The 21,522-nt window shown below is 39.6% G+C and overlaps 1 protein-coding gene across 2 annotated transcripts in view; it reads left to right on the top strand.

The window, feature by feature from the left end:
- The first annotated feature begins 515 nt into the window (after positions 1-515).
- Positions 516-21,522, top strand: part of CD101 (CD101 molecule) — a 36,469-nt gene continuing 15,462 nt past the window's right edge. Inside the window, exons 1-6 of one of the 2 annotated variants that reach the window (XM_059883228.1) lie at positions 516-617; positions 8,018-8,398; positions 9,758-10,174; positions 13,977-14,363; positions 18,629-19,012; positions 19,719-20,123. In XM_059883228.1, the coding sequence (XP_059739211.1) occupies positions 575-617; positions 8,018-8,398; positions 9,758-10,174; positions 13,977-14,363; positions 18,629-19,012; positions 19,719-20,123 (2,017 nt within the window). In that variant the 5' untranslated portion in view covers positions 516-574. The remainder of the gene's footprint in view (positions 618-8,017; positions 8,399-9,757; positions 10,175-13,976; positions 14,364-18,628; positions 19,013-19,718; positions 20,124-21,522) is intronic. The other variant, NM_001205659.1, reaches the window with a different exon arrangement.

The raw sequence follows: 21,522 nt of genomic DNA, 5'->3' as shown, positions 1-21,522 counted from the left end.
TGGGACGTACACAGTATCTCTATTGTGTAGATGAGAGTTAGGAAATGTTAATTAACTTTTCTAAGATCAACTACTAAAATCAGAGTCTGTGTGCACACCCAGGCAGCCTGATTCGAGAACATGCCAGCATCACCGCCACCTCATGTTTCCCTGGGTTCCTGTTTTCCACCTGTGCTTCTCTCTTTTCTCAACCCTTTCCTCTCCCAAGATGGGAGGCAAGGTAAGGGCTAAGAAGAGAAAATTTCTTCTTGATTGTTTTATTTATTCTGTCTACTTAAATTCCCTTATTATGACCTAATTATGCATATTTAGCCAGAAGGAGGTCATCTTTTCTTATTTGTATCTATATATAATTACCTGCCCATGAAGATAACTTTTCACACCGAATTTGAATGATTATCAAAGAGCCATATAAAGCAAACTGTATTGCCCTTTGCAGGCCATCTCTGCTTCTCAGTGGGCTGGAAACCGCACGATTGCTTCCTCTTTATCTTTGTAGTGAGAGCGCAGCATTTGTCACTCGGCGTCTGAGCAACTTCAGTGACACCACCAGGAAAGGTCTACATTGGTCCAAATGGCACGCTTCCCACATGTGGCATCATTTTTTCTCTTTCTGAGTAAGTGTCATACTTTTGTATGTTACTGTTGCCACAGGAACTAGTCAAACAGAGACTGTAGGGTGATAAAATGGGACAGTTTGGTCTCTATAGGGAAAACACGTCTCCGGTGCTGGCAATCATTTTTGACTTTTGATGATGTTCTTGGCTACCTAGACAACCTTGATTCCAGGTGGTGCAATGCTTGGTTGAGCCCCATGAACCTGATCCCATAGGTTTTTATATTTGTGTGCATTGCTAGATCTGCCAGTTTTGCTGGCCCTGCCTTCACCTTATTTTCTTGGGCTAACTGATTCCTGGAGATAGGATGAGGCTTAACTCTTCAGACTGACAGGGGATGCCTGATAAGAGCTTGTCTAGATTAATTTACCTTGGGGATGTGGCTGGATGAAAGGCTTATGAGAGCATGTAATAGTTTTAGGCTAACTTAAAAGAAGGTTCTGACTTCACCTGTGAGCTGAAGTGGGCGTTGACTACTGTAAAGCTGAGAAGGGGGCAGGAAGAGTCACATGGCTCTGCTGAGGGGCATGTGGAAGGGCCTCAGTGAGCCTAGGGGCATTTGTACATGGTTGAACAGGGTGGAGGAAGTAGAAATTTGGGGGTGGATGGAGAACAGATGAACTGGGAAGGGCATGAAATAGTTTCAGAGCAGACAGAACAGGGAGCAAGTACTCTTTAGTGCTATGGGTTCGTTTAGCATCTGGTGAAGCTCATCTTCACCCCCATCTCAGAACAGTTTTTAAATATATAAATTAAAACATATAAGATTATAGGGAAAAACAATCATATTGAAATGCAGTTATCAAAATATTTTAAAGTAAATCATAATGTAGTCATTTATTTTCTTCTTTATTCATTATATGATAAGATCTAGAGGTGGTCTATTAACCCCCAAATTTCAATTTAGTAATGAGTGTGAACAATATTTCAAGACTCTGCAATAGATGTGATGTGAAAATATCTATGGTTTGTTGTCTACCTTCATAGCTGAAGAAAATACTGAATTTCCATAAAGGTTAGTGAAAATAAAGATGTAGGGTGTTTTTCCACCCAAGTTTATGAACTCTTTAATCCCCCAAGTGGACTCAGGTTTAAAACTTCTGCTTTAGAGTGACTAGATGGAATTAGTGAAGGAATTCTGACAACAGGGGAACGAAAAGAGCTTAGAATCAGAGTAACCAAGGCTGTGGCTAATAGACAAAAAGGGTGCTGCATTCAGCTCAGAGGGGCGCTTAAGAAACCCTTGGCTTGAATTGAACTGGGCTCATGTCTCAAAGGACATTGGGTAGTGAGAGGTGAAGGTCAGATATGGGGCCTGAAGGCGAAGTTACTGGGAGCAGTTGCTGGTTAATTGCTGCCCACCAGACTGGCTTTGCAGGCACTGATGACCAGGAGACTGTTGGGGTCCTCTGGGGACTTGCCTGCCATGTTCCTACTTGTCCTATTTGGGTATCTGAGTGTGATTCTCAAGTGTCTGTGCCTTGTGTCTCTGAACTGTGTTTGGCTTGTGTATGGGGAAACTGGGCTTACATTGTGCAACAAGTCAGACGGTTGCAAATTTTGTGTCTTTTTTTTTTCCGGGGGGGGGTTGGCGATGAGGGGTGAGCGGTCTGGAAGGTCTGGGAAAAGGAAAGTAACCAAGGTTCAAAAAGGGGAAGCTGCCAGGCTTTCCCTAGTTCATTTGAACCATTACCTGAACTGGGTTATACATTTATTTCTTCTAAATTTAGATTCCATAAATACTAATTTTGTATAGAGCCACATATAATTTTGTATAAAAACACATTAATCAGAAAGTAACTTGAAAAAGATGTTGCAAGCCTGCTATTTGTCATTACAAATACAAAGGGAGAAATTAAGGAAATACACTAAACGATGGATGATCAGTTGAGCACTTGCATTGTTTAGCAAATGTTTACCTTGTCCTAATTAATTTTAAAAAATAAATATGTAAATGTATATGTATGACTGAGTCCCTTCACTATTCACCTGAACCTATCACAACATTGTTTAACTGGCTATAACCCAATATAAAATTAAAAGTTCAAAAAAATATGTAGAGACTGATGAATCCTGTTAGAATATGGGCCCAGATGAGGTTAAAGTCATGGATAAATGAGTCCTTGGACTTAGCTTTCTCCTCTTGGTCTGTCACCACTCACCCTAACTAGCTGCCCTACAAATAAAAGTCATTAACTTGGGAGGGTCCTGGGGAGGACATACTGTTTGTCCTACTACGACTGTATTCATGAAAAAAAAAAATCCACTAAATTATGGATGAAAAAGCTTTCAGCCTCCAAGCATGCAGAGATTTTGTATGGGTAAAGAAAGAGAAGTTGTTTGTTGTGTTTGATGTTCTCCAGCTAGGTTTTGTATAAGGTGGAAGTATTTGAAGTTGCTGTTTTTGTATATCAAAAATGGTCAGGTGTGGACCATTTTATATAGTTCAATCAAATAACTTCAATTCAAATAACACTGAAATAGAAAATTTGGCAATGCCAGTGATGTTTTTGAAAAAAAACCAATACCATCAGGAAATTCTTCATGTATCAAAAGTGTTACTCTGATGCAGTATGTCATTATTAAGCTGTGTGTGCATCAGTCAGCAAGAATCTGCTGTCCAGAGGTGCCTAACCATCTGTCCATTAAAACAGAAAGCAACAGGCCAGTCCTCTAAGGTATTTTCCTCTTTTGGAGGAGAGATATGTGCAACATCCCACAGAAAATAGATTTATAATAAGATGCTTCAAGTGTATGATTCCCCATGCATGACCATTTGAACTGGCCTCTGTCCATCATTCCTTTGTACCTCCATAATGCCTATTAATCCTTCACATTGTCTTTTTCACTTTTCTGAGAAAGTGGTACTCTCCCAAACAAGTTCTTGACCTCATGCTTCCACTAAGACCTTACTGCATTCATCATCATCTCTCTGGCTTCATCCATCTCTCTCCCCTCAGCAGCTCCTCTGCCCATAAACATGCAGAGGCACCCGTGTCCATCTGTCCTCACTGCTCTGCCCCATTGAGCTGCTCTTTCTAACTACCACCCTATTTTTCTCTTTCCCTTCTACATGAAACTTCTTGAAGTAGTTTAGTTTAAGCTTCTTGTAGTTGCTTCTTACCCTTGAAATGCTCTGCTTCTGCTCTCTTGAAATCTCTTTTACAAAGATCACCACTGACATCCTCATCATCAAACTAAAAGGACACTTCTCTGCCTTTCGAATCCTTACCCTCTCAGCAGCATTCAGCAGTGCTGACAAGCTCTTTCTTCTTGGAACTTTTTGCTCCTTTGGTTTTCAAGCTGCAGTGTACTGGCTACCCTCCCACCTCCCTGATTCTTCTTTCTGTAGCATGCATTTCTCATCTTATTTCCTAAATAGAGAGATCCTCTAATAATCTCTCTTTAGCTCTCTTCTTATATCCCCTAACATTTTCCACTACTTAACGTGTAAATGACTTAATCAGCATCTACAACCCAGAACTCTCCCTAGTTACAAACAAGTGTTTACAGGAAGCAGTGAGGAAGCAATGGAGACAGTCAGGAATTTGACATTGGTAGATCCAAGTTCAAGTCTGGCTCCACCATTTACAACTTTGACATTGCTAAATACGGGAATATCACAGAGTTCTTAAGATAACTAGATGACAAATATTTTCAAAGGGTATATTTTAAAGTATAGAAAAAGATACAGATATTGACATATATTTTAATAATATTTCTAAATAATTGCTGGATTTCCTTGTTTATTCCATAGCACTCTAATTTAGTGTTTCCAAGATTAAATTCTTTATCTTCTCCTTCACCCTTGAAAGCACAATAGTACTTCTTCCTGATAGCCTTATTCCTGTTAATAGTACTGTTACTCCCAGTCACCCTTACAAAATCTGGTATCATCTTTGATTTCCTCTTGTCTTCCATCCACCTCTTTAACTTCCAAGCATCTAAGACGCTGAAAAACTCTATAGATTTATCTCCACAGTGGCTCTCAAATTATAGCCCCTTTCTTTCCATTTCTACTGCCTTCATCACTTATCTCCTGAGCTTCTGTAATTATCTGATATCTACTTCTAACTCCATCATCCTACACACCATCAGGTTAATTTTACTAAGAATTTTATAACACTTCCTGTGGGTTCCCCATTGCCTATCAATCAAGCCCAAACTTTTAAACATGCCAGTTAAGCCCTTCATGCTTTGGACTCAAAATTTCTGCCCAATCTTACCTCTTTCTATTAGTCTTTGTGTAACCCACCCCCGAATCCAACTGATTACTCCCTATTTCCTGAACAATTCTTTTGATTACTACTTATACAGTCTTTTCATGAAGTCTCCTTCACTGAAAAATACCCTTTCTCTCCACTTAAATTGCCATAACCTTCTCCAAGGTCCATTTTTAATACTATCTCTTCCATACACCTTACCTATTTTCCTCCTCTAAAATGTAATCTCTCCTTCCTTCAAATTCCTCAAAGAAGTTTTATCATATATCTTTCCAGGAGAGATGACAACCACCCTACTTGACTAAATTGTAAAATCGAGAAGTCAGAGACTATCCTAAACTCATCTTCATATCTTAGTCTTTGAAGCATCAGAAATACTATAAGTGGTTAGATAAATATTAATTGAATTAGCAACTGAAGCAGAAGAAAATAAAGTACTACTTTTCACAATAAAATGTTTCAAATGTACCCATCTCTCTGAAAAGTCATAAAAAATCTGGAGTAAATGCTGCCTAGGCACAAAAAATAATATTGTGGAAACATCCCCTGACATAAATGTATCAGTGGAACCTCAGAAATCATATTTTTTAAAAAATTTCTACTGTGCAAATATAACACATAAGAAAAGGGACTTCCCTGGTAGTCCAGTGGCTAAGAATCCACCTGCCAAGGCAGGGGACACGGGTTCGATCTCTTGTTGGGGAAGATTCCACGTGCTGCAAGGGCAGCTAAGCCCACGTGCCACAGCGACCGAACCCGTGCTCTGGAGCCCCTGCTTGGCAACAAGAGAAGCCACCGCAAGGAGAAGCTCTCTCACACCGCAATGAAAGATTAGCCCCCGCTCACCGCAAGTGGAGAAAGCCTGCTTGTAGCAACGAGACCCAACACAGCCAAAACTTAATTAATTAAAAAGGAAAGCTAATAAAACACAGCAATGAAATTTAATAAATAAAAAGTAAAAACCATGTAATCGCTATGCAGGAGAAGAAATAGAACATCGCTAGGACCCTAGAATCACCCATCTACCTTGCTGTATGCCCCACCAGATACACACACAATCACTTTACTGACTTCCATGATTACTACTTCTTAGCTTTTTAAAAAAAAAAAAAAAAAAAGGTTTAATTTCTTTTGTTTGCATCACTAAACAATACAGTGTGGGGTTTTTTTGCCTTTCTTTAAATTTTATATTCATTTTGCATACAGTCAAAACGATTCTAAGTGTTCAGCATCTTTCCTTAAACACAGGGATCCATGTTTCTGCAGCCAGCTGCAATTCACTCACTTTCATTTCTGTATAAGATTCCGTTTTATGACTGTACCATGGCCTGCCTGTTCTACTACTGATGGACCTATAGGCTGTCTCCAGTTTGGGGCTGCAATGAACGGTGATGCTGTGGATGCTTTCCCATGTGTAGGCTGGTGCAGTGCTCACATTTCTTTAAGATGTATGCCTAAGACTGGCTAGCATTGCTGACAATGTTTCACATTGCCTCTGTAGAATAATTTTTTGGTAAATAATATTTTAAAATTTGACTACTGTATGGCGTAGGGAACTATACTCAATATCCTGTAATAACGTATAATGGAAAAGAATTTGAAAAAGAATAGATACATAAGTATGTATAACTGAATCACTTTGCTGTACACCTAAAACTAACACAACATTGTAAATCAACTACACTTCAATAAAAAGTCCTGTTTTGAAAAAAATTAAAGTAACAAAATCTTTTCTCATATTTTCTAACTTCTATTCCTAAGTGCTTATTACAAAAAAAAGCCTAGTGTATATGTATCATATTTAACTGGGATTTATGAATAAATTAGTATATTTTAAATGATTACTGGAAATGTATACAGTTGGTTGATTGATTGGATGTTTGTTTTCAGTTTTGCATTGATTGTATCCATATGCAATTTTTAGTTGACTGCATCGTGACCAGTTACACTTTCTCCCTGTTTTTGCAGGTCCCCTCCTATCAGAACTGTTTTCATTCTAAAATTTCTATATTTAACCTTACCATGGTCTCTGTAATGTCATTTTTCCTTTCTCCCACTTTTTTTTCCAATCTGGTCTCCCTTACTCTTTGTCCTTGTGGATTCACAAAATTCAGCAGATGCTCTGCTTCTTCCATTCCTGCTTATGAACTCTACTCTGTAATTCCGTAATACCAGTAATTGCTCCCTGCTGGACTCTTCTGATGTCTTTCCCCTCGGCCCTAGGCCCCGGGGAAAGACCTAGCTCACCTTTGTGGCATCTCTATCACTTGTTCATTGTTCTTTCTATAACACAGAATAAACCAGCCTTTAATATTAACATAAGAAATAAACACATACACTTTAATTTCTTAAAAAGTCTTGATTTTGAAAATGTGTATGTCAAAAGAAATATTATCACTAAATAATATTTTCTCCTTTAGATCTAATACTTGAGCTTTGTCCTAACATGAAGCATTCCACTGTGATCCCAACAGAAAGCTTTAAATAAGAGAGCAACTAAACTAAGTCTGATCCCGGATCCTGTTGGACTTGACAGTCATCTTTTATGAAGCTTTTCAATAAAGCTGTAGTGGCTCTTTAAAAAATTACAAAATGAAAAACCCTCTATGGTATAGAAAGGAAGTACTGCTGCTTCTTCAGATGCTAAGTTTAGCTAATCTTGCACCAGACCTGGCCGGGAGCTACAAATAGTTCCAACCAACCAGCAGGAAAAGGCATAGCACCAGGGCAGTACCATGGACTCGGTCTCTCCAGCAATCATTTCTGTCAGGACAGCTCGATGACAGGTACCTAAGAATTGGAGGCTTGAGGAAGTATACTGAGAATTTTTCCATAAAATAATATAAAAGGTGAATTATCATACATCATATTTACTTCAGGTGCACTTAGGTAAGTAGGTGTATTTTATAGAAGTGGTCATGTTACACTGATGAAGCTATTCTTTTTTAAGAGACTAGAGATTACTCTAGAAGTTAGAATTATAAAAGGACAATTAACTCATCAAGCCATTCCACTGCTCCTCACCCTGAAGAAGGTATTGAACATTTGAGTTGATTATAGCTAATAACCTGCGATCTCATTTTCTAGAACTGTAATACAGGGAGCTACATAATGTGGCACATTGGGAACTGGAGCACTAATCTATTTTTATTCCCTTTTCTTTCTCCTACTTGCAAGCTAAGCTCAGCATTGGCCAGCGAGAAGTAACAGTTCAGAAAGGACCGCTGTTCAGAGCTGAAGGTTACCCCGTCAGCATTGGCTGCAATGTAACTGGCCACCAAGGACCTTCTGAGCAGCATTTCCAATGGTCTGTTTACCTGCCGACAGCCCCGACACAAGAAATCCAGATCATTAGCACCATGGATGACACCTTCTCTTATGTGGTGTATGCAAACCGGGTAAAAAGTAGGGAAATCTACGTGGAGAGGGTCCAGGGTAACTCAGTCTTTTTGCACATTTCCAAGCTCCAGATGAAGGATACTGGCGAGTATGAGTGTTTTACACCCAACACTGATGAAAAATACTATGGGACTTACAGTGCGAAGACTAATCTTACTGGTAAGCTGTGTGTGCTTCTTTGCTAGCCAGCCCCTGACAAACCAGAGTCTCCATCATAACAATGCCTTGCACTGTGACATGGCTTTATATTGTTCTGTTCGTTTTAGCGAAAGAGCCCATGAACCCCTCTGGATATTTTGGAGTTTGTCACAGATAGATATCTCATGTTCTCTAAACCTCTCAATTCATTTTCCCAATCAACTTTGTCATGAAGAGTTAGATATGATGTGGTATTCCTAGGCCTTGCCCACAGCTATCCATAGGTTGATAATAACACAGCATCAGACAAAGCTTTGAGAGTTCTCATGTCTCTTCTTGGAAGCAGAATATTAACTTGATAGAAGAGCTGGTATTGATATAATACATTTATATATAACACGACTGAGTGACGGAACTGTACTGAATATCATACGAAGTAAGTCATTAATGTGGAAATAGTTATTCTCAAACTACCATTCTCTAGTGTATTTTCCTATGTGGCAAGGATCATATTTGAAATTACTGTTTTGTCCCTTTGCCTAGAATATCTTATCACTTCCTTTTCAGCCTAGCAAACTCCTACATATACTTTCAAACCCAGTTTAAACATTTCCTCTCCGGTGAAACCTGTTCTGACTGTTGTGGGCAGTATTCCCATCTTTGTTCCTTGTTGATGTTCTATTCACACCACTGTTATTAGCACTCACCCAGTTTATGTGGTAATTGGCTTCTTATATGACCATCTCTGATCTTACCCCAAGCACTGTAAGAGAACATTTACTTCACTCCCTAGCACACTGGTTAGCACTGAGTAGAGGCTCAATAAACATTCATTGTTGAATCTAAATGTTGCTTTCACATAAACTTAGGCTGTGTGATCTCCTTTGAGGAGGAAGAGAATGTTAGGGTATAGGATGGTTATGAAAACTTTGGTAAGGGTTGCATTTTGGCTCTGAAAGATAAATCATAACAGATTATTTCAGAACTTTGTTTTATAAAGGAGCAGGTGAAGGCCCAAACAAGTGAAGTGACTTGTTCCAGTTCCTGGAGTCAAATAGGGACAAACATAGGATCAGAATATAGGTCTTCTAGCTCCTTGTGCTTTTCCCATTTAAAACCTCTGTGTCTGAGTAGCTAAATGGGTTACAGACTGTGCTAAAAACATAACAGTGAACCAAGAGCTTTGCCAGGTTCCGTAGAGTGTATGTACTAGATGCCAATGTTCCTGTTGGTAATAGGTAAAGCATACGGCTGATGGGAAGCAACTCAAAGAATGTACTTTACAGATGGAGGGTCAGGCCACCACCTTCATCTAGAGAGGCTAGTCTAACTAAGCCTCTAATTGATCTAAGTCAATTACCATCATTCCTTTGTGTCCAGTTATTCCAGATACCCTCTCAGTGGCCATGGCTCCCCAGACTCTAAATAAGGAGGAAGGTGAGCAGTTGGAACTTACCTGTGAGGTGTCCAAAGCCACAGCTCAACATACCCACCTCTCTATCACCTGGTACCTGATGAAGGATGGAGAAGGAAGCCAAGCCAGCAAGATTATTTCCCTCTCCAAAGATTTTACGTTGCTCCCTGGGCCCTTGTTTACAGAGAGGTTTGCAGCTGGTGACGTGCGACTCGACAAGCTTGGGGTCACTACCTTCAGGCTGTCTATGGGGAGGCTCCAGCCTTCAGATCAAGGTCAGCTGTTCTGTGAGGCATCTGAATGGATTCAGGATCCTGATGAAACCTGGACTTCCATCACGAAAAAGCAAACAGATCGAACAACTCTCAGGGTCCAGCCGACAGGTAATTATCTTCTCAGGAAATTCATTAATATGCTAGTGGTGGGTATTTGGGGCATATCTTTCTGTTTGTTTGGGTTTTTTTCCCTTTTTTTGGCTGTGCCCCATGTCTTGCGGGATCTTGGCTTCCTAACAAGGGACTGAATCAGTGCCCTCAGCAGTGAAAGCCTGGAATCTTAATCACAGGACCACCAGGGATGGAGTCTTAACCACAGAACCACTAGGGAACTCCCGATTTTTATTTTAAAATCTTTGGTTGAATATAAAACAAGATCATTTAGAAAGTTTGGGTAAATTTTGCTTTTGTCATTTTTGGAGCATAAATAATAAGGATATTCATTTGGGGCTCTGTCCACAGGCTATGTCCACGGGAGGTTTTATATGGAATAAAATCTGTTGACTCTTAGGTAGATTCCACAAACCATACAGGGAAATAGTTCTGTTGCCATTTTTGCCAGGCTCTGTGTAAGCACTTCAGCTGCATTATCTAACGTAGTCCTAACAACCAGCCTCAGAGCAAGTTGTCAAATACCGGTTTTCAAAACACAACCCAGAGCCCCAGCTAATGGTCTGCCTAAGCTTGCTCAGCTGGTGAGAAGTGGAGCTGGTGTTTGAAGACAGGTGTGTCTCTCCAAGGCCCTCTCTCCACAGTCACTTGGGCCTCAGAATAGCCCCAGTTTCCAATGTGAAGCCTTGTCAGTGCTCCCTCCGCCTGACTCCTTTTCCTTGCAATAATGTCGCTCTTCGTGATCCATTGGCATTTTCACCAGAGCAAGCAGGAAGCCTCCATTGTAATTCCTGGTCTCTCCACATGAGCTTCAGTCCACTAGGAGGGGATCTAAAACCATAAACATTCAGGCTAACAGCAATGATCCAGTGGTGGTTGACTGAAGTTTTCTTTCTTCTTTTTTCTTAAAGAGGAGTATTATTCTGTTCCATTAAAAACTGTCCTGATGATGTTACATGTCCAAATTATACACGGGGAGTCCTGTGGAGACACATCATATATGCTTTTTTTTCTCCCCTTTCTTTGAAAATAAATTTTTTTAATGTAAAAGTCTTTATTTTTAAAATGTATTTATTTAAATCAATAAAAAATTGGATATGTTTAAGGTGTACAGTACTGTGTTTTGATATCTGTTTGCATTGTGAAATGACTATGATCAAGTTCGTTAGCATATCCATCACCTCACATGGTGTGTCATGTATGTGTAACACTTAAGATCTACTTTCTTAGCAAATTTCAGGTAACACCACACAGTATTACTAACTGTAATCATTAGATCTCCAGAACTTATTCATCCTGCATAACTGAAACTGTACTCTTTGACCAACGTCTCCCCATTTACCCACCTCCCACAAGCCCTGGCAACCACCAGTCTACTCTGCTTCCATGTGGTCAACATTTTTCGTTTCCACAGTCTTTCTGTGTCTGGCTTATTTCACATAGCAAAATGTCCTCCAGGTTGATCCATGTTTTTGAAAACAGTAAGATTTCCTTTTTTCTCATGGCTTAATAATAGTCCATTGTGTATATATACATTTTCTTCGTCCATGTATCCTTTGGTAGTCACTTGCGTTGTTTCCATATCTTGGATATTATGAGTAATGAACATAGTGCAGTATCTCTTTGAGACACCGTGTCGTTTCCTTTGGATATGTACCCTGACGTGGGGATTGCTGGGTTATGTGGTAGTTCTACTTTTAGTTTTTGAGGAACCTCCACACCGTTTTCAATAATGATCATACCAATTTACATTCCTACTAACAGTATACAAAGGTTCTTTTTTCTTCTCCATCCTCACCAACACTTGCTATCTTTTGTCTCATGATGACAGCCATTCTAACAGATGTGATGTGATGTCTTGTGGCTTCAATTTGCATTTCCCTGGTGATTAGTGATAAGCATCTTCCTTTCCATATTTTTAGCCATTTATATGTCTTCTTTTGAGAATATCTAGTCAGATCCTTTTTCATTTTTATGTCAACTTATTTGGAATTTTTTGCTATTAATGTGTATGAGTTTCTTACACATTTTGAATAGCAACCTCTTTTTGAATACATGGTTTGCAGATAATTTCTCCCATTTTATAGATTGTCTCCTCACTCTGCTGATTGTTTCTTTTGTGTACAGAATCTTTTTGGTTTGATGCAATTCTACTTGTCTATTTTTGCTTTTGTTGCCTGTGCTTGTGGGGTCATATCCAGAAAATCATGGCCCAAACTAATGTCAGGAAGGTTTTCCTTCTATTTTCTTTTCTTTTTTCCTTTGGCCATGTTGCATGACATGTGAGATCTTAGCTCCCTGACCAGGGGTCGAACCCATGCCCCCTGCAGTAGAAGCACAGAGCCTGAACCACTGGACCACCAAAGAAGTCCCCCCTTTTTATTTTCTTCTAGTAGTTTTTCAATTTCAGGTCTTGGGTTTAAATCTTCCATTCATTTTGAGTTTATTTTTTTTAATATGCTGTGAGATAGGGGTCCAGCTTTATTCTTCTGCATATGGATATCCAGTTGGTTCAACACCATTTATTGAAGAGACTATCTTTTCCCTGTTGTGTGTTCTTGGCACCCTTATTGAAGATTAATTGACAAAGATTCATGAATTTATTTCTGGGTTCTCTATCCTGTTTCATTGGTTTATATGTCTTTATGCCAGTATCATAGTTTTGATTACTGTAGCTTTGTAATGCATTTTGAAAACAGGTAATGTGAAGCCTACAGCTCTTGCTCAAAATTCTTTGGCCAGTCAAGGTCTTTTGTGGTTCTATATGAATTTCAGAATTGTTTTTATCTATTTCAAAATGCTATTAGAATTTTGACAGGGATTGCAATGAATCTGTAGATTGCTTGGGTGATATGAGCATTTTAATAATATTAATTTTTCTAACCCATGAACATGGGATATCTTTTCATTTATTTCTTTCATCTTCAGTTTCTTTCACCAGTGTTCTACAGTTTTCATTGTACATCTCTTTCACCTCCTTGGTTAAATTTATCCTTAAGTATTTTCTTCTTTTTGATACTATTGTAAATGGGATTATTTTCTGAATTTTTTTTGATAGTTTACTGTTAATGTATAGAGATACAACTGATTTTTTTCATGTGTTGATTTTGTACGCTGCAGCTTTTCTTAAATTCTTTATTAGTTTAACAGCTTCTTGGTGGAATTTGGTGGGGTTTTTTCTTTTTTTCTTTTGGTTCCTATATGTAAGAACATGTCATCTGCCAACAGTGAGTCTTTCTTCTTTTTTTCCAATGTAGATGCTTTTAATTTCTTTTTCTGTCTAATTGCTCTGGCTAGGACTTCCAATACCATGTTGAATAGAAGTGGTGAAGAGTGATCATCCTTGTCTTATTCTTGATATTAGATGAAAAGCTTTCCATTTTCCACTATTAAGTGCGATGTTAGCTGTGGATTTGCCATATATCACATATGCTTTTAACTTAGGAAAATTCCACTGGATATTCTCAGCCAAAAATGAGAGCAAGAAATCACAATTTATATCAGTTCAACATAGTATAAAATATTTTATTTTAAAAGATACATTACTATGTACTTTACACATCCATGCATTCATCTTGCTTAATAGTATTGCATTTAGAAAATCACATGTGTTGTTCTTTCCAGATAATTTAAAAAATAGTCAAGGGCATTTTGATTCTAGGCATTTCTTTGGCATCTCTGATCCCCCACATTAAATTCAATCCCTGTACTATCCTGATAGGAGATACCATCTCTCTCTGGTATTAAAGGGATAGGTGCAGTGACCTCTCTAAATATCTGCCTTGCTTTTGTTTCCTAGTGAGAGATTTTCAAGTCAACATTAGAGCTGAGAGCACAGTACATGAAGGAAAATCCTTAGAACTGGTTTGCCTGGTCATGGGCGGTGGCCAGGACCCACACCTTCAGGCCACTTGGTTCTTCAATGATGTTGAAATGGCCCACATTGATGCTGGCGGAGTTCTGGATCTGAAGAAAGATTACCAAGAAAGAGCAAGTCAAGGACAGCTCCAGGTTTCAAAGTTAAGCCCCAAGTCTTTCTCTCTCAAGATCTTCTCTGTGGGCCCAGAGAATGAAGGTGCATACAGATGTGTAGTGGCGGAGGTGACAAGAGCTCAGATGGGCTCCTGGCAGGTGCTTCAGAAAAAACAATCACCAGACAGCTTTGTGCGCCTTTGGAAACAAGCAGGTATGTGAATTCGGGGCCAGACACGGTTGGGCTGCATTTCGATGTCCTCCTTTTTGAGTACTGGATACCTTCATGGACACGGGAGGTCTCCTGAAGTCAGGTATCAATCAGGTCACTCTGAGGTGGAGTGGAATAAAGGGAAGCACCCAAACTAGCTGAAAACCTGGGAGCTTCCCAGGTGGTTTAGTGGGTAAAGAATCCGTCTGCAGTGCAGGAAACCCAGGAGACTCAGGTTTGATCCCTGGGTTGGGAAGATCCCCTATAGGAGGAAATGGCAAGCCACTCTAGTATTCTTCTCTGAAAATCCCATGGACAGAGGAGCCTGGTGGGCCACAGTCCATGGGGTCACAAAGAGTTGGACACAACTAAAGTGATTGAGCACGCACCCATATAGCTGAAGACCTGAGTCCTACTCCTGAGCCAATAAACAGGCTGTGACCATGAACACTCCATGTACTTCACTTCACTAATTCTCAGCTTCCTCAGTTGTAAGATAATCTAATTTCACTGTCTTTAAGTCCCTTCTTGCCATCTTAGATTCTTGATTCTATTTGCTATTATTTCTGATTGGTGTGTTGGGTTTTCTTTCAGCCGAGAATACCTGCATTCATGAAGCCCCTGTCTCCTTGTGTGTGTGTGTATTTTGAGTTGATTAAGGGAAAAGAGCTTATACTTGCCTCTTTCCTGAGAAATAAACACCCACATTACCCCCTCTACTTTTTCAACATCTTTCAGGTGTCTTTCATCAGTTCTCTGTGTTCTTAACCTGATACAGGGAACAATACTTAGTCTTAATTCTGCATCCACCCATGACACAGAGTAAGAAAAGAAGAAGCAAGAGTGGGCAGACTCTATTGCCTGCATGTTGCTGTGATGTGGTGAGATGCCTATCTGACCCAGATAGGCTGGGTCTGATTATCTGGAAGGCCATCCAGCTCCTGTTAAGTTTCTGAAGGCTGTGTGACCTTAAGCATGTTTGAATAATCAGTGCTTTTTGTGTGGAGAGAAAACTGATAAATCCACAAGCAATACTACGATTTTCTGGGCTGAGTATTAAATTCAAAGTCTAGGAAGATGAATTGCCCCAAAGCAAAAACCAAAAAAATTAAATAAATAACAAACCCAAAATGAAGATGTCCTTGTTGTACTCGCTTATTGGAGGCATCTCCATAGACACAAACACTTCCATGCTCTTCTCCATCACCCCATTTGCTTGGAGTGGAGATGCACAGCTTTGGCCTAGATTGGCGAGCCAGGAAGTGTGTTGGTGTTAGTTTTTACACTAAACATTTGGTCTTTCTTGTTAGGATTCAGAAAAAACTATGTAGGCGTGTTTACATATTTACACAGAGCTAAATCTCAACCTTGTGTATCCATCTCCACTGGAGCAGAACTGTAAACCTTTCATAAACTCAGGACATAGGAATCTGTGCCAGAGGGACCAAAAGGTATGCTTTGGGGCACACAGATCACACGCCTATCAAGTAGGTGGTCTGCCCAAGCTGAAAATAATACTCTGTGCAGGCTGGAGTCCAACCTGTTTCTTTTTATGGAGAAACAGAAAAAGTTAGTAGCAGATTTATTAAAGACCCTATTGAGCACTTGGTTTTGAAACTCAAACCATTACTTGAGTATGAGCAGTTTCATCATCCCGTGAATGTTTTAAACAGAAGAGGGTACTTCCCTACCACTATGCAGGCGCGCCTCACGCATGCCTGGTGAGTGTGTCACTTCTGACTCAGAGACAGCAATGACCACAATAAAGTAAGGAAACCACAGTTTTTTTTAAAAAACTGAAACTGCTCGAAACCTATCATAATGGTTATATTTGAATAGTAAGATTATGACTAACAATTTCCCCTATAATTTTGAAACTTTAGTTATGAGTCTATTTTTAACTTCAAAAAAAAAAAAGTGTAATAATGCCTCTAATACCCCAAATTTGGAAGCAAGTTTTATATAAATATATGTTATGTTATATACATATATATATAATAGGTAGATATATATTAATCTATTTGTGGACATTAGCCTTCTTTCTGTCTTGGTAACATATGTTCATCCATAAAGCTGTTAAAGACAGAACTCTTCTTCAGCAGAGAAGATCAGTTTGCAAATTCATTTAGATCCTATTAAGATTTCAAATGCCAGTTCTGTTTTGTTTTCCTGGAAATTCCCTGGTGGTTCAATGATTAGGACTCCATGCTCTCACTGCTGAGGGCCCAGTTTCAATCCCTGGTCAGGGAACTAAGATCCCACGAGTCTAGAAAATATAAAATTTTTAAAAATCTTTTTATTTTCCTTTTCTGACTTTGAACACCTCTGCTCTCACGAAGGGACTATCATTACACACTAATGCTAGTAGCTCTCTTTTGCTGGGAACTTTTCCTTGCCAGCCAGGGTAAGCCCTTTGCACGTGTCATTCACTTAGTCTTCTCACAGTGCAAAAGTGAGGTGCTATTATTACCCCCTTTCCTTTACAGGAAAGGAAATTGAGGCTCAGAGAGGTTCACTTTGTTGTCCAGGGTAATTCTATAATAACTCCAGGGACCTTGGCCTTAAGCATGAGGCTGGGCTGCCTAGGATGCATGAGCTTGAGGGATCTTTGCATTGCCCGCAAAGCACCCAGGACAAGGCCTCGCACAGGAAGTATCTGTTGAAAGGAAGTCCACATTTCTGATCATCTTGAATTTTCCATCTGGGAGCCGGACTTACATTTACTGTTTTACACTGTAGTTCAGGTATAGGAAGGATGTCCCTTCAACCAACAATATATATGAGTGAATATATGATTTGAAAAAAAGAAATGTATATATATGTGTGTGTGTATAGGTGTGTATATATATATATATTTTAAAAATACTTAAGGGGGAAGTATATCTGTATTTATAGTATATATATTTATATATACATACATTTTCCCCCAAATAATTTTTTAAAATAAGACATTTTTAATTAAAAAAATTTTTTTATTGGAGTTTAGTTGCTTTACAATTTTGTGCTAATTTCTGCTAATTAACAGAAAAGCTAATCAGCTATACATATACATATATATACATATTAGCATATTAGCAGAAAAGCTAATAATCAGAAAAGCTAACCAGCTATACATATACACATATCCCCTTTTGTCACCACGGAGCATTGAGTAGAGTTCTCTGTGCCCCAACAGAGGTCCTTGTTAGTTATCTGTTTTATACATAGCAGAGTATATATGTCAATCCCAGTCTCCCAATTCATCCCACCCCTTGTTTCCCCTCTTGGTGTCCATATGCTTGTTCTCTACATATGTGTGTTTGTTTCTGCTTTGCAAATAGATTCATCTGTACTATTTTTCTAGACTCCACATATACGCATTAATACACAGTATTTGTTTTTCAACTTCTGACTTTCTTCATTCTGTATGACAGCTCTAGGTCCATCCAAGTCTCGGCAAGTGGCACAATTTCATTCCTTTTTATGGCTGAGTGATATTACGTTGTATATATGTGCCACATGTGCTTCACCCTTTTCTCTGTTAATGGACATTTAGGTGGCTTCCATGTCTTGCCTGTTGTAAATGGTGCTGCAATGAGCATTGGGGTGCATGTATCTTTTGTAATTATGGTTTTCTCTGGTATGTGCCCAGGAGTGGGATTTCTGAGTCATACAGTAGTTCTATTTTCAGTTTTTAAGGAACCTCCATACTGTTCTCCATAGGGTCTGTATCAATTTATATTCCTACCACCAGTGTAAGAGGATTCTCTTTTCTCCACGCCCTCTTCAAGTAATTGCTTTTTAATGGCAGTATTTTGAACAGAAATATAATTAACAGTACTTCTTCACTGTTCAGATACATACTAATTAGGGAAAGATAAGTAAGGAGAGGAAGGTCATTTTGAACTGTGAAAGTCTGAATTCTAGAAAACTAAACATTGAAATAAACACAGCTTCATTACTTTCAGTCTCATACACCAACTCTAATTAATTTAACAAAATAATACCATGTGTTTTCCCAACTAGATGTGCCTAAGGAACAAATCACTAAAACTTAGGGCAAACTGTAAATTGTTTACATGTAAATTAGTTCTTCTGGTGTTCTTTCTGCCATTTCTACTATTTAAGTGTTGATTAAATCTTTTATTCTGGGGGATGGTGCAAGAGTGAACAATTTGATTGGATTTGTCACAAAGTAGTCAAGTCTTAATTAATGAGAGTTCACTGTTTTTTAGAAAACTTTTCATTTACTCGAAATATCTTTTTCTTCTAAAACCTGTAATCCACAGCAAGAAATGTGGTCGTGTCTACCAAGAACCGGCAGCAAGCAGTGTGGGAAGGAGAGGCATTAACCCTTCTCTGCAAGGCAGATGGAGCTGAGAATCTCCTGACTGTGGCCTGGTGGCATGTCCCACAAAACCAGACACAGCCGGTGTTTGTGGCTGGCATGGAGCAGGATGGCACCGTGAAGCTGGGTGCTTCCTATGCAGAACTCGATAACCTCAGAAATGCAAGACTGGAGAAAATGGACTGGGCCACCTTCCAACTTGAGATTGCCTCCACCACCCTCACAGACAGTGGCATGTACGAGTGCAGAGTGTCTGAGAGGACCGGGAGCCAGGCCAGAAACCAGAGCTGGACTCAGAAGTTGTCGATCACTGTAAAGCCCCTTGGTAAGTGTCAGGGAAAGCCTTTGCTGAACTTGCATATCATCAGTATCTTCCTTCTGTAGTGGGATGCCGTGGAATTTGATTGCATGTCATCCTGAATCCTCTAGTTACAGTACGTATACCCCAGAATACAGAGCAGAGTCTCTGGTTACCATGTCTGCCAACTGGTCTCTAAAGTTTACTCATTTTTATAAAGATGGTCTTTAGGGTGCAACTTATTGTTGTTATTCAAGGCTAAGAACAAAATCGTATCATTTGGAGTAGACTTAGGAAAGAGATATGCCAAGCGAAGCGGACCCTCATACCTTCAGGCTTCTGACAGCTGCAGCCTGGGATTGCGGAATCTCCCTTGCAAGTGTAGAACAGGGATAGCGCACCCAGCAGTAGGGTAAGGGAAGGAGGCTGGCCAGCAGGGCTGGGGCGCGCCCCACCCCCTCAGTAGCAGCTGTCTAAGCAGTGGACTGGGGAAACACTGCCTGTTTGTTGTCTCTGCTGAGAACACTCTTACAAGAGGGTCAACTTTAGAAAACTGAGGTCAGAATTCAGGACGGCCTGTACTGTGAATCAATTTCTAGCCCCAAATATTTGATACTCCCAGTGTATGAACACATGGTTCAGTGTGAAGAGGTAATGACTAGGAAAACTTAGAAGCACTGTACCTTGATTTGATAAACATGTTAGGAATCGTGTTTTGTGTTTCTGCCCACAGAGTCAAGTTTACAAGTTAGTCTGATGAGCCGTCTACCACAAGTGAAATTAACCAACACCTTTGACCTGTCCTGCATAGTGAGGGTTGGCTACTCTGACCTCAAGGTTCCACTCACCGTGACATGGCTGTTCCAGCCCCCCAGATCTCGAGCCTTTGATCTGCTTCTTCAAATCACCCACAATGGCACTATTGAATGGGGGAGGGGCCTACCCCAGTTCCAGAGGAAGACGAAGATTTCACAGTCTTCATTTCATTCTCGGCTCCTAATCCACGATGCCACTGAGGAAGAAGCAGGAGTTTATCAGTGTAAAGTAGAAGTGTATGACAGAAATTCTCTGCACACAAACAGTCCTGTGAGGGCTTCTGCCTCCTCTCACCCACTAAGGATCACTGTCACTTTACCAGGTTAACACTACTTGAAATTAATTCCACTTTTTTAAAAAACATTCTTCCCATTTAGGGAAAGTTGTGGAATTAAAGCATAAAATACTTTCTCCCCATGTTTGTACTATAAGTAAGTACAATATATAAGTGATATCCAGGAAGCGGGGTAGGGATAGATTAGGAATTTGGTATTAACAGATTTAATGGACATGACAAACTCTGGGAGATGGTGAGGGACAGGGAAGCGGTCGATGGGGTCACAAAGAGGCGGACACGACTTAGTGAATCAACAACAACAACATTAACAGATGCTCACTAGTATATGTAAAGTGGATAAGCAACAAGGACCTGCTGTATAGCCCAGGGAACTATATTCGATAGCTTAGAGTAACCTATAATGGAAAAGAATCTGAAAAAGAACATAGAAATCACTTTGCTGTACTCCTGAAACATTGTAAATCAACTATATTTCAATTAAAAGAAAATTAACCAGAAACAAAAACATACCCCCCACCCACACACACACAGACACAGACATGCAAAGTGATCTAGGTTAACATTGAGCTGATATGCACAAAATGGCCACACTGGTTTTTAAAACATTGGAATACTTCCACACTAATAATAACTGTGGCCCTTTCCTCCTTTCCTGTAAGTCCCCACCACTCAGCAACTGGACACCGCGTGGCACAGCAGGGGGCGTCCAGGCTCGGCTCCAGTGCTGGGGCATTCTTTCAGATTGGTCCCTGCCTGTGCCTGGCCAGTCATTAAATGTTTAGAATGTCTCTCCTAGTGGTATGGATAATGCAAATTCCATTCAATACACTTAGCCATTCATTTTGATATGTTAATGTATAAGAATTAGAGAATTTGTGATTATAGTCAACATAATTTACCTTGTCAATTGGTAATAGAGCATAGAGATGAAAAGTAAGACACAATTTACAAATTCTGCTGTGCCAGTATCTTCTTTCCTGATTTCCATCCTCTTAAGGTGGAGTGTTCAAGAGCCTTTGACATCACTTAGATCTAATGAGAACTTAATCTGTCCAAGCCTACTGACTCCATGGGTAAATTGCTGATGTGCAATTTAAAGATGGTGACATGTTTCTAGTGCAGTGCCTGACAAACCAAGCAGATGCTCAAACATGTTAACCATCATTCTCTCAGCTACTGAGCAATAGTTTTGGTTATAGTAGTCATCTCCTTGTTGATTAACTCATGCCTTAATTTACTTGTCTTTTCTGATGTATTTCAAATTGTTGGTTCAATCCTTTCTTCTTAAAACTTCTTTTTCCATGGCCTTGTGACACAAGATTTTCTTGGTTTCCTTCCTAGCCCTCTCATGGCGCCTTCTCATTCTCTTTTGCAGAGTCCTCTTCTCGCACTGACTCAGCCCTTTGGGCTTCATTCTCAACTT

The sequence above is a fragment of the Bos taurus genome, chromosome 3 (genome assembly GCF_002263795.3).
Source record: "Bos taurus isolate L1 Dominette 01449 registration number 42190680 breed Hereford chromosome 3, ARS-UCD2.0, whole genome shotgun sequence".
Lineage (NCBI taxonomy): Eukaryota > Metazoa > Chordata > Mammalia > Artiodactyla > Bovidae > Bos > Bos taurus.
Note: the sequence above shows the minus strand (reverse complement) of the source record. Positions and strands in the feature narration are given on the sequence as shown.